Source organism: Dryobates pubescens, chromosome 20 (genome assembly GCF_014839835.1).
Source record: "Dryobates pubescens isolate bDryPub1 chromosome 20, bDryPub1.pri, whole genome shotgun sequence".
NCBI lineage: Eukaryota > Metazoa > Chordata > Aves > Piciformes > Picidae > Dryobates > Dryobates pubescens.
This window is the reverse complement of record NC_071631.1, coordinates 21,814,813-21,828,270: the sequence shown is the minus strand read 5'-3', so window position 1 is coordinate 21,828,270 and position 13,458 is coordinate 21,814,813. Positions and strand designations below refer to the sequence as shown.

Below are 13,458 nucleotides of genomic sequence, written 5' to 3'. Positions count from 1 at the left end.
GGCTCCTCACAGGGAGGCAGTGGGCTCCATGCAGCAGGGCAGCCCTGGGTGGGACTCAGCTCACTCCACCCCTTAAGGCACCATGAGATGGGAACTCAGCTCCTCCACAGACACCAACCTCTCCCTGCTGACTCCAGAGGGGGTAAGGAACTCACTCAGACCAGAGCCTTGCCCTCCAGTAGTTCTGTGATGTTCAGGTGTCCTGGCTCCAAATGCCCAGCCCCCTGCTCCCTTCCCAAAGCAGGGAAGGAGTCAGCTCACCCCTTCCTCACTCCCTGCACCCAGCTTCCACACTGCAGCCACCACCAGCACAGAGGCCTGGGGAACAGGCTGCTCTTGGTGCTGATGTTCAAGGAGAACAGAGCAGGAAGGTGCCCTGAGGTCTGTTTAAGAACTGATTACAGACCCCAGGACCTCTGCTCCTCCTCCTCTACTCTGCCCTAGTGAGGCCTCACCTGGAATATTGTATCCAGCTCTGGGCTCCCCAGCTCAGGAGGGACAGGGATCTGCTGGAAAGAGTCCAAGGGAGGCTACAAGGATGCTGAAGGGACTGCAGCACTGCCTGGGGAGGAGAGGCTGAGAGCCCTGGGAGAGGAGAAGGCTGAGAGGGATCTGACCAATGTCTACCAATATCTGAGGGCTGGGGGTCAGGAAGGAAGGGACAGGGACAGCCTCTGCTCACTGTGCCCTGGGATAGCCAAGGGGCAATGGGTGGAAACTCCAGCACAGGAGGTTCCACCTCAACATGAGGAGGAGCTTCTGCACTGGGAGGCTCCCAGAGCCCTGGAGCAGGCTGCCCAGAGAGGTTGTGGAGTCTCCTTCCCTGGAGCCTTCCCAGCCCTGTCTGGATGTGTTCTGTGTGACCTGTGCTGGATTCTCTGCTCCTGCTCTGGCAGGGGGTTGGACTGGAAGCTCTCCAGAGGTCCCTTCCAGCCCCTAACAGCCTGGGAGCCTGTGACCTGCTTTCCCCCCTGGCAATACTCCATTGTCAGGCTCCACTCAAGGCCCATGAGGAGCTTGGTGCAGCTCAGCTGCACTCAGACCAAGCAGCTGCCTCCCAGCTGGGCGAGAGAGAGCCAAATTGGTCACCTTAGCCTCAAAGACAGACAGCAAAGGGTTCAGGAGAATACTCACAGCTAAAGTGATTTTGCCTAGGATCTCCTCTGGGATAACATCATCTAATACACTATATACATATTTGTAAAACTTATCAAACGAGGTAGACATGAGCTCCATGCAGATCCAGCAGTCACCCTGCAAGGCAAGAGAGGAGAGAGGCTGTCACTGCCAGGGGCAACACAAAACACAGGCCAAGCCCCCCCAGAGCACAAGGAGCCCTCTGCAGCCAGGGAGGTGGTGGAGCCGCTGTCCCTGGGGGTGTTTGAGACGTGGCACTTGCACCCCCAGGACACAGCTAGCTCCAGGGTGTGGAGTAGAGAAGTAGGACTGAAAGTGAGCCTGCTTCTGACAGTGCTCAGGGAAGAAGCAAAGCAGGCAGGAAGATTTCACTCATTTGGAGTAGAAGACAAAAAGGAGATTGGGAGAGGGTAACTCCTGCAGAGCCTCTGCCTGCTGCTCTGCTTCCTGCAGGTGCTGAGAGAGCTTTTTCCTTAAGGAATACAAATAAAACAAGCATGGGGTTAAAACAGCCCAGTGTATTACAGACATCATGCAAAGAGTAGGGTATCACAGGGGCACAGAATGGTAGGGGCTGGAAGGGACCTCAAAAGCTCATCCAGGCCAACCCCCTGCCAGAGCAGGGTCACCTAGAGCAGGTCACACAGGAACACATCCAGGAAGGGTTTGAATCTCTCCAGAGAGGGAGACTCCACAACCCCCCTGGGCAGCCTGCTCCAGGGCTCTGTCACCTCACAGGGAAAAATCTTTTCCTCCTGTTTCCATGGAGCTTCCTCTGCCTCAGCTTCCACCACTGCCCCTTGTGCTGGCATTGGGCATCCCCCAGCAGAGCCTGGCTCCAGCCTCTGGGCATCACCCTGCACAGCTTTAGCAACAGCCATGAGGTCACCCTCAGGCTCCTCCTTTCCCAGCTCCAGAGCCCTCAGCTCCCTCAGGCTCTCCTGGTGAGGAAGATGTTCCACTGCCTGCAGCAGCTCTGGGGCTCTGTGCTGGACTCTCTCAAGCAGTGCCCTGAGGTCCTTCTTGAACTGAGGAGCCCAGAACTGGACACAAGATTCCAGATGTGGCCTCAGCAGGGCAGAGTAGAGGGGGAGGAGAACCTCTTTTGACCTACTGACCACAGCCCTTCTGATCCAGCCCAGGATGCCCTTGGCCTTCCTGGCCACCAGAGCTCATTGCTGCTCACAAACTCAAGCTTCCAGAGTCTCAGCTCAAGCAGCAATCAGCTGCAGCACCTTCCAGGCACAGCTAACTCCAATGAACTCTGAGCAGCAGAGCTTGGGGGCTAAGCTGGATTTGAACAGAAGATGTGGTACCATCAATCTGTCCTCAGTGTGGTAGGGAAGAACAGGTCCAAGGAGAAGGCCTGGTGAGTGTGGTGGTGCTAGGCTGGACCCAATGAGCTCAGAGCTCTATCCCAGCCTCAGTGATTCTGTGAGAACACACCACCAGCAGCCTGCACTTGGCAGGATGGACTCCTTCAGTGGCAGCCTTGCCCCACAGGCACCTCTCTCCCCACTCCCCTCACCAGCAGAGGCCTCAAACTGAGCAGCTCAGCCCTGATGTTACATTGGAGGTGCCCAAACCCGAGGTGAACCCAAGCTCCAACCCCGCCTGGCTCTGCAGGGGGCTGCAGCAGCAGTGCAACACAGCAAGACTTGACCAAACCAACCCCTTCAGTCCTGACTGCCCTGCAGGGCACAGCAGTCCTGTCCCATGGCACTCAGACAGCTGGATGAGCAGTGGCATCCCTCAGGGCTCAGTGCTGGCACCTCTCTGACAGCTTTGTTGGTGACAGGGGAACAGAGGCACCCCCAGCAAGCCTGCAGATGACACCCAGCTGTGTGGCCCTGCCAGCAGACTGCAGGGAAGGATCCATCCAGAGGGACCTGGGCAGGCTGCAGAGCTGGGCCCAGGACAACCTCAGGAGGTTCAACAAGGCCAAGGGCAAGGTCCTGCAGCTGGGGCAGGGCTCAGATCCAGGCTGGCTGAGAGCAGCCTGCAGAAGGCCTTGGGGGTGTCAGCCTGTGGGCAGGAGGATCACTGCAGCTGGAGATGTCACAGCAGCAGGGCCCCGGGGGTCTGTCACTAACACAAAGGCTGAGGCTCGCCAGGGAACAGAGCAGCTGAGCACTGCCCTCAGCACCTGCCCCAGAGGAAGGAAGGATGCTGCAGCACCATGGGGAGCTGCAACAGAGTCCCAGAACTGCTTGGGCTGGAGAAGCTCTCCAAGCTCATCCAGGCCAACCTGCAGCCCAGCCCCACCATGGCCACCAAACCCTGGCCCCAGGAGCCATGGCCACAGCTTGCTGCAACACCTCCAGGCATGGGGACTCCACCACCTCCCTGGGCAGCCTCTGCCAGGCCCTGACCACTCTGGCAGCAGAGAAATTTCTCCTCCTCTCCAACCTCAGCCTCCCCTGGCACAATTTCAGGACATTTCCTCTCCTTCTCTCACCTGAGACTGGGGAGCAGAGCCCAAGCCCCACCTGGCTGCAGCCTCCTCTCAGGGAGCTGCAGAGAGCAATGAGGTCTCCCTCAGCCTCCCCTGCTCCAGGCTGCACACCCCCAGCTCCCTCAGCTGCTCCTCCCCAGCCCTGTTCTCCAGACCCTTCCCCAGCTCTGTTGCCCTTCTCTGGCCCTGCTCCAGCCCTCAATGTCCTTCTTGGAGTGGCCCAAAACTGAACCCAGCACTCAGGCTGAGGCCTCACCAGGGCCAGGGGCACCATCCCTGCCCTGCTCCTGCTGCCCACAGCATTGCTGCTCCAGCCCAGGCTGCTGCTGCCCTTCTTGCCCACCTGGGCACTGCTGGCTCCTCTCCAGCTGCTGTCCCCCAGCACCCCCAGGGTGCCTCTGCTGGGCACTTTCCAGCCCCTGTGCCCCCAGCCTGGAGCATCCATGGGGTTGCTGTGCCCCAAGGGCAGGATCCAGCTCTTGGCTTTGTTGAACCTCATCCTACTGACCTCAGCCATGGCTCCAGCCTGGCCAAATCCCTCTGCAGAGCCTTCCTGGCCTGCAGCAGATCAACACTGCCACCCAACTGAGTGTCATCTGCAACCTTCCTGAGGGTGCTTTGATCTCCCTGTCCAGGTCAGTGATAAAGATCTGAAACAGAACTGGGCCCAGTGCTGAGCCCTGGGGAACACCACTGCTGACAGCTGCCAACTGGATTGACCTCCAGTCCCCACCACACTTCTGACCCAGCCATCTGGGCACCACCATGGTGATGTGAAGGTCACATCACCACCACCAGCAGGAGTGAGCCTTGCAGTGACCCACAGAGCACCTGACTGCATCACAGCAGTGCCTGGCACCAGTGCAGGCAGCCCCTGGCTCCATGCAAAGGCTGCAGCAGTGTCTCCTGCTGTGCCAGCTTTCTTCTTTCAGCCACCAGGCAATCCCACCCCACCTGATGGGTGTCCCTGAACTGAAGGGAAGCCCCACTCCAGCACATCACCCATGGCACTGTGCACTGACACCCAGGGGGGTGTCCCCTGTGACTGAAGGAGCAGCACACACCAGGTGCTGCTGAGGGGCAAGCAGGAGCAGCTCCCTGAGGAGCCTCTGGCAGGAGGAGAGCAGGTAGCTCAGCAGACAGCTTGGGGCTTTGGCCCTTCCCAAGCAAACTTCACCCAGAGGCTGCCCCTGGCCTGGCTGCAGCCCTTTGCTGACTGCAGGCTGGGACATTGCTGTCTGCAGCCTTCAGCCAAGGCTGGGTCAGGCTCCACACCTGGGAGGAGCTTGGGCATGGAGAAGCCTTCCCAGCCCAGAGCCTGTGTGTCTGAACAGACAGGCACCAGCAGAGCATGGGGACAGGAAGGATGGATGTCTTTATTCCAGGGCCTGAGAGTTACAGCCAGAAGAGTCAGCTGCACAGCTACAGGGGGCAGGCTCTCCAGAAGCAGGAACTGAAGATCCAGCCCCACACCAGTGACCTTCTCTGACAGCTCCCTGGTAAAGCCCTGCAGGACCCTGCACAGGCTGCTGCACCTGATCAGAGGTGACCAGGGGCCAGCAGGTCCCCATGTTCCTTCTCCCCTGGAGCAGATGGACTGGGTTTGTGCTGAAGCAGTGGAAAAGAGCCAAGGCTACAGCCTGTGCCCCTCCAGTGCCAGCTTCAACTCCAGAGCAGCTCTAGCTGGCAGGTCTTGACATTCATCCTCTCCAGACCCCTTCCCTCTTGCAGATGGACCAAATGCTGCAGCCCAGGGCTGCAGTCCCTCTCCTCTGCCTGCACTGAGCAGACACAGCTCAGTGACTGACCTCCAACCACAACAGGTCTGTCCAGGCCAGCTTCCCAACTGCTCTCACTGGTCATCTGAGGCTAGATGGCAATGGGAGTGTCTGTGCACAGCACAAGGAGACAGAAGGATACCTCCTGGGGCCCTGCAGCACAGCATCTACCTTAAATGACAACAGTGGATGCTAAACCAGTCACAAACATGTGGTGATTGACATCAGGAACAGCTAAACTATGTGAGGATTAATTGTGGCCAGCTGACACAGCTTTCCATGTCTAATTCCAGCTCTGGTTCTGTTCCTCACTTGGAAGCACTCCTGGAGGCATCCTGGTGACTAACCCACTCCCCAGCATGTGCTGTGTGCATGAGGGCCCCAGCAAAATGACAGCCCCCAGGCTGCTTATGGCACAGACTGCTCCTGTCAGGGAGAGTCAGGAAAGTTTGGTCTCTGTCCTGAAAGGAAAAGATGCAGAGAACAGCAAGAAGCTCTTTACTGTGAGGGTGGTGGAGCACTGGAACAGGTTGCCCAGGGAGGTGGTTGAGGCTCCTTCTCTGGGGATACTCAAGGTGAGGCTGGACAGGGCTCTGGGCAGCCTGCCCTAGCTGGGGATGTCCCTGCTGAGTGCAGGGGGTTGGACTGGGTGAGCTCTGGAGCTCCCTTCCAATCCAGAGCATTCTGTGAAGGGTGATCAAAGCTCTGGAGGGTTTCTGTGCATGAGGCAGGCTGGCACTTACTGGTTAAGACATGATGGAGGGGGAACAGGGCAGCTGCCCAGAAACACTCAGTGGCTTGCAGAGGAGGACTAAAGGCAACTGCTCACCACCTCTCCAAACACAAAGAAAGAGGAGGTACTGCAGGCACTACCCAAAGCAGCAGGGTGGATATTCAGACTCAGACAGGGTGGTGAACCTTCCCACCAGGGGTGGGCAACCATGAGAAGTGCTCCATGGCTGCAGAAAGCAGGCATGTGCCCTAGGGCAAAGGGAACTCATGCAGCAAGAGGCACTGAGCACACAGACAGCAGGGCTAGGTCAGGAGACACCCAGCTGCACGTGGCTGAAGGCTACCACACACTGCCAGAGCCAGAACCTCCCACCAGGAGTTTGTCTGACCCAGCATGGCTGCCCTTGGGCTTTTAGGCAGCTGCAGGTAGAAGCCAGCAGGAATCAGATGGCAGCCAGCTGGGGGTTTCTGACCCAGCCAGGTCACCTCAAGGAAGCTGTGAGTGCTACCACAGCAGCCACCTGCACACAGAGATCCTCCACATCATCACCTCCCAACCTCTGACACCTCCCAGCCACTGACAGAGACCACCCCTGTGGCCATGCTGTGGCCAGGCCAGCAGCAGGCACTCTGCATGGGGCCAGGAGCTCAGCAGCAGAGCCAGAGAGGAGACTCTGCCACTTTACTCTGGTGAGACCTCAGCAGCAGGGCTGGAGCCCTCAGCACAGGAAGGACCTGGAGCTAGTGGAGAAGGTCCAGAGGAGGGACATGAGAATGCTCAGGGGATTGGAGCAGCTCTGCTGTGAGGACAGGCTGAGGGAGCTGGGGGTGCTCAGCATGGAGAGGAGGAGGCTCTGGGGAGACCTAAGAGCAGCCTGCCAGGACCTGAAGGGGCTCAAACGAAGGCTGGAGAGAGACTGTTCCCAAAGGCCTGCAGGGACAGGACCAGGGGCAATGGCTTCAAACTAGAGCAGAGCTGATTGAGATTGGATGTGAGGAACAAGTTCTGCACCAGGAGGCTGCTGGAGTGCTGGAGCAGGCTGCCCAGGGAGGTGGCTGAGGCTCCACCCCTGGAGATATTCCAGGTGAGGCTGGACAGGGCTCTGGGCAACCTGATCTAGTTGGGGATGTCCCTGCTGAGTGCAGAGGGGGTTGGACTGGATGAGCTTTGGAGGCCCCTTCCAGCCTGGACCATTCTGTGATTCCATGACTCTCAGAGAGATGAAAGCAGGCCAGAAGAGCCAGGAGCATGCAGAGAGCCACGAGGAGGAGCAGGCACAGCATGGCCCTGCTCAGCAGCACCCAGCTGGGTGTCCTGGTCAAACACCCATGATTAAAAGCAAGGAGCTGTGAAACCTGAGAGAAATGAGCTCTCTCCTCCTCGCTGCCAAGACAGCAAAGCAGGCCAAGGCCCAGTGTGGTGCCCACCTCTCTGAAGAGAGCTCCATAGAACTGAACGATGTAGGGGCAGTCGCTGCTCCGCATCACCACGTCCAGGTCCATCAGAAGCTGCTTCTGCTCCTTCTCATCCACTGTAGACCGAATTCTCTGGAAGAGGAAGAGTGGCAGAGACTTTTGTCACTCACCTGCCTGCCACTGCACCCTCACAGCCCTGCTGCTGCAGCAAACAACAGCCCCAAGCCCCAGGCTGAGCAGGCAGCCCCCCGAGGGCTGTGCTCTGGAAGAACCTCCCCTAAGGCCAGTTCCTTCAGACAGCAATTCCCCAGTCCCCTCAGGAGCTCCTGGGGAATTGCTGAGGCTGAAGGAAATGGCTCTTAAGCTGGAATGCCAGAGGGAAGTTTAAGAGCAGAGATCCCATTGCACACTGCAGCAAACCAACCCCACGAGCAAAGTGTTCCCTCTGAGCTCTTGGCCATGCTGGAGGGAGCCCCAGGGGCTGCAGTGAGACTGAACCATTTGCAATTGCTGAAGACAGGCACAGAAGACCAACAAACAAAGAAAGTCTCCTTCCAGCCTGGCTGGCAGGGTGAGAAGGGAGCAGGCACCTAAGGGAGGGGAGACATTGCTGTGGTGATGCTGATGGTGGGCAACAGGCCCATGAGCTCTGCTCGCCCAGCTAACAGCTCTTGGCCCAGGGAACAGGAAGGCTGGGGAAAAGAGCCTGAGCCATGCACAGAACATCTCCACTGTGTGTCTCTGAAGCTGCCTCTGGATGCACAAACCATCCAGAACCTCTCCTCTGGGCTTGGAAGAACAAAGTGAGCTGGGACAGAGAGTGCTGCCCATGTCCAGAGGTGAAGCTCATTAAATGAAGGATGGAGAAGCCCATCCACAGTTTGAGATTCCACAGCCATATTTCATCTCCTGTACCAACTAATGCACTCCCTAAAGCACAGGAGAGGAAACTGGGATCCTGGAGGGGTGGCTCATGCTGCAAAATCATGTTTAAAAGGGGAGAGGGGGGAGGGCAAAAAAAAAGGACAGGAAAAACCACTTGGCAGGAAGCCCAAAGCAACTGAGGTGGCCTGGAGCCTCCCTGGGGGGAAAAGACTCCCTGGCTGCCCAAGGGAGAAAACTAAAGGCTGTGGGAAAAATCTGCAAGATGCCAGAAGGACTTCACCAGCAGGGCTGGCCTGGGAGCAACTGCTGCTGGCAGCCAGCCCACAGGCAGGACAAGCACAAGGCCAAGGGGCTGCAGGTGCTCTCCAGCTGGCCTTTGAGGGCAGTTTCTGAGCAGCAGGGCATGGCTGCATGCCTCAGCACCGCCCTGACAACCCACACCACCTAGGGATGATTGGTCAGCCTTACCTTTGGTGCATCCTGATACTGGGGGATTTCACCACTTGCTGTGTTCTAGCAGCTAGAGCTCAGCCCTAGGCCAGTAACTGGCACGTCCCCAGCGCCCTGTTCCCCCCCAGGGCACTCTGGAGCCCTGGGGCCGAGTGGCAGGAGGCTGGGCTGGCACAGGCACAGCTGGGCCGGCCAGCCCCCGCGGTGCTGCCATGCAGGTGCCCTTCTGCAGCCCCAGGGAGAGCAGGGAGGTGCTCAGGGGACTAGCAGCCACCTCAGATGCTTCACCTCTGGGTCACTGGTTCAGGTCTGTTTCACAGAAGCTCAGACAGGTCGCTGGGGACAGCCTGAGCGGTTTGATGATTCCTGTCCTGCACCTACACCACACAGAGCTCCACAGCCCCCTGCTGAGACACCAAAGGCTGGGCAGAGCAAGTGCCTGGGGACCCCAGCAGCACTGGGTGAGCAATGCTACTGCTCTGAGCCCTGCAGAGGGTGATGGACACCAAGACAGCACGGTGGGACCCATGAGGAGCAGCTTAGTGCCTCACTGAGATGCAACCCACAACCCTGAGAAGTTCACCTTTCTGCTGAGCAGAAGCATCAGAAGCTTTTCTCCATACTGCAACTCACATCTCCCTTCTGTGCCAGCTCTGTGTCTGTCTCCAGAAAGCCTCCTTCCTGGTCACCTCAGAGTCTCCCCAGCACCCCTCCCCCCTTCTTCTTTAATGCTGTCCCAGCCCTCCCTGCAGCATGCTCCTCAAACTCCACAGCCTCCCCTGAAGCCTCTCCTCCTACTGCTGACATTTCCTTCCATCCTGTTTCTTCTCCAGCTCTGGAAAGCTTGTGAAAGACATCTTGTGTGGAGGAGGTGATTTGAACTGCACCCCAGAACAACACTGATCCCAAAGACTGCTCCCTGTTCCCAAACACCCTCCCCAGGGAGAAAGAGAAAGGGCAGGCAGAGGATGGACAGTGGCTGGCTACAGGGCAGAGCATCTGGGCAGACAGAGGAGCCAGGGGATGCTTGGAGGAGCCAGCAGGGCCTCCCCAGAAGCACTGCTTCAGGGAATGAAGGCAAGGACAGGATGCAAGACTGGGAGGTCTCACACAAGAGTGCTGGAGCCTGGCAGATGGAAGAGGAGGGAAAACTCTCAGGAGCAGTGAGCAGCACAGTGCTGAGCTGGGGTCAGCCCTGGCTGGGACAGGGCCTCAGTGCAGCTGGGTGCAGAGCAGCAGTCCCACCCCAGCAGCTGAGCAACCAGTGCTGAGCACCCAAGCAAGGAAGGGGCAGCAAAAGGTGACTGAAGTCAACAGCAGGCACGACCCAGGCAGGACATGAGCCACATCTGCTACCTAGCTCCAGGGTGGAGAGCAGGGCACCGCTGCAGCTGCCACAGACCCCCCACAGCCATGGGAGATGGCAAAGAAGGAAGACACAAGGGGAGGCAACAGCCTGAAGACAGCAGTCAAGATAGGGCTGGACAGGTCTGGCTTAGCTTCGGTCTCACACCGCTGCTGCAGGCAGTCACTGCCACAGCTGAGCAAGACACACAAGGGAAAAAACCTTTCTGGTGCTAGAGGCTCCTGGAAAGTCTCTTTTTAACAGTTCATTGTTGGCCTCAAACTGCATCAAATCCTCCTCCAGCCCTTTTCATACAACCACAGCCCAGGACAAAAAGCCTTCTGCTAGCAGGGAGAGCAACAGCAGCAGGAGAAGCTGGCTGTGGATTGGAGCTGCCAAAAGCCTCAAACCAGGGAGACAGAAAGCAGAGCCAGAGCAGAAGAGCCCTCAGCCAGCCCCAGAACACAGAGGTGGAGATGCAGGTGCAGTGGGCAGTTAGAAAAGGAAAGGACAAAGCTCTTAACAGCAACCTGCAGACCAAGTCCTTGAGCTGTGAGCCAGCCCCAGGGCTCCCACAGCCTCAGCAGAGCCTGGCAGTGCCAGCCCAGGGCTGGCAGGGACTGAGGACACCAAAACTCCACCAGAAACAGGCTTTGCCCACTCACTGCTGAGGAGGAGAACATTGCTCTACCCATCCCAGACACCTCTGCTGCTGACAGATGGTGCTCTGAGCACCACCACCAGCTTCCCACCTCAGCCAACAGGCTTCTCGCCTGCTCTCCCCAGCTCCTTCCAGCTCTTACTCATCCACTCCTCTCCCAGGGTCCTCCCAGCAGGGCTTGGAGCTCAGCTTTCCCCAGCCCTCAGGCAGCCACCCAAAAGGATGAGGGAAATAGAAAAGTCCTGCTCAACAAACCCTGAGGAGCCAACCTCAGGGCACCTGACTGTGTGAAGAATGGAGCTGAGGCCTTGCAGCTTGTGCACAACCCCCAGAAGTCCTGGGGGGAATTGGAATGTGTCCCTTGGCTGGGATCAATGCACTGATCTGCCACTCTGGGGGGCTTCTGGAGGCATCAGGCAGCCAGGTGAGGATGGAGGAGGCATTATGGAGGTACAAAGAGAAGCTCTCATAGCATGGTTTGGGTTGGAAGGGACATGCAAAGGTCATCTAGTCCAAGCCTCTGCAGTCAGCAGGGACATCAACATCCTGAGCTGTGAGACTGCCAGCAGGAGAAGCTGTGAACACCCAAGGCAGGAACAGCTGGGTGAAAGCTCCAGGTGAGGGAGTGAGCACTGCCTGCCAGGCAAAGGGATGCCAAGGAGAAAGAGAGAGCTCCACAGCTCCCTGGCTTCTCCAAGAAGAACAAGGATCTTCCATGGACACCTCCTGGGCTTGGCTTCCTCCAGATGCTTTGCTTCTCAGCAGTGCCTTGGCCAGCTTCTCTGACTGCCCAAATGAACTTCAACTTGCTTCTGCTCTGCTTAGAGCAGTTCAGAGCAGAGGTGGCAGACCACCTTAGTCTGGTCAGAAATACTGCCAGGCTGAGGAGCAAACAAGGACCCAGCAACGGCACCTGGCAGCAGCTGCAGACTGGAGCGGACACTACTGCAGAGGGGACTAAATCAGGCTGACCTCTAAGGGGAGATACTGGAAGAGAGAGGAGATCCTGGGACAGGGCTGGAAGCCACTGCAGCTCCTGGGGTGGGAGAAGCCCAAGCGCAAGGCCTGTGGCCAGAAATGCTCTGCCCACAGCTGGCTGCTCCTCAGCCTGCAGCTACTCCTGACAGCACAATCACTCCTTTAAGAGGTGCAAGGTGTCTGCACAGGGCCATGGCAATGACCCTGCAGGTCACAGCACAAACCACTCAGCTCACTCCCTTGGGGTGTTCCTCAGCCAGCTGCACTGGCTGAAAGCAGCAGGCAGAGGCTGCTGACACTGCTGGAGCTGCTCCCTGCAGGAAGGGCCTGGTGGGGAGAGGAGTGGGACACGGCGGGCTCCTGCCAGCTGCCTGCTAGCTCAGGACAGGAGAGCTGTGCTTGGGCTGCTGACCCACCCCAGTGCCACCTCCCAAAGGCTGCCTGCTCTCAGCATTCACTCATCGTGGCAGTTCTTCCCACAAGCAACTTCCCTGCCCTTTGAGGGGCCTCTGTTAAGTGCCTCTGCTAAGGAAACCCCCAGCAGGGACCTTCACACACAATGCAAATGAGCAGGAAATGTCCTGCTCCAGCAGGGAGCTCAACCCCAGCCCCAGCTGGGGCCTTTGTTCACCTCTGTGTTTTCATCCCAGTCTGCAAACAAAGCTGCATGCCACAGGTGCTGCACAGCACCTGCTTTGGGGCAGCCATCAGCAGTGCCAGAGGGGAACCTCAGGGCAGAAAGAAACCCCAGGTGCTGGCTGAGCTGCCCAAGAAAACCTTTTCACCCCCATGGAAGGAGGGTCCTTCACAGTTCAGGTGCTTGAGTTCATGGTGCCCTGAGGAAACAAGATGCACAATGTCCTGGAGCAGCTGGGAGCAGAGCTGGTGGTGATGCTGGAGGGGGAAGCCAAGCCCAGGAGATGTCCATGGAAGATCCTTGTTCTTCTTGGAGAAGCCAGGGAGCTGTGGAGCTCTCTCTTGCTCCTTGGCATCCCTTTGCCTGGCAGGCAGTGCTCACTCCCTCACCTGGAGCTTTCACCCAGCTGTCCCTGCCTTGGGTGTTCACAGCTTCTCCTGCTGGCAGTCTCACAGCTCAGGATGTTGATGTCCCTGCTGACTGCAGAGGCTTGGACTAGATGACCTTTGCATGTCCCTTCCAACCCAAACCATGCTATGAGAGCTTCTCTTTGTACCTCCATAATGCCTTCTCCATCCTCACCTGGCTGCCTGATGCCTCCAGAAGCCCCCCCGAGTGGCAGATCAGTGCACTGATCCCAGCCAAGGGACACATTCCTCTGGAGGGTGAGTCCAGAAGGGGGCTGGAGAGCTGCAGGCACTGCTGGGATAAACCCAACAGGGCCAGCATGGGGGCAGGTGCTGGGAAGGAGCAGGGCTCTCCACACAGCCAAGAAGCCCAGGAGACTGTCCTCAAGTCACTCCTGAACTGCCACGGACTGGGTAAAAAGAGACTAAAGAGCAAACAAGGGATGAGAAGCACAGTCAAAGGACACTGGGTAGAAGTGGGAGCTGGAGCAGGCAACACCAGAGAGCTGCTGCTGCAGGGCCGTGCTGGCCAGGGCAGGGAATTCAAGCACAACGAGGAGCCCAGAGGACAGATCAG

General features: G+C 58.1%; 1 protein-coding gene across 2 annotated transcripts in view; it reads right to left on the bottom strand.

Moving 5' to 3' along the window:
- Positions 1-13,458, bottom strand: part of MAP2K4 (mitogen-activated protein kinase kinase 4) — an 89,830-nt gene that overhangs the window by 16,425 nt on the left and 59,947 nt on the right. The window contains exons 4-5 of one of the 2 annotated variants that reach the window (XM_054170360.1): positions 7,531-7,650; positions 1,135-1,254 (exon numbers count right to left, since the gene is read on the bottom strand). In XM_054170360.1, coding sequence (XP_054026335.1) covers positions 1,135-1,254; positions 7,531-7,650 — 240 coding nt within the window. The remainder of the gene's footprint in view (positions 1-1,134; positions 1,255-7,530; positions 7,651-13,458) is intronic. The other variant, XM_054170361.1, reaches the window with a different exon arrangement.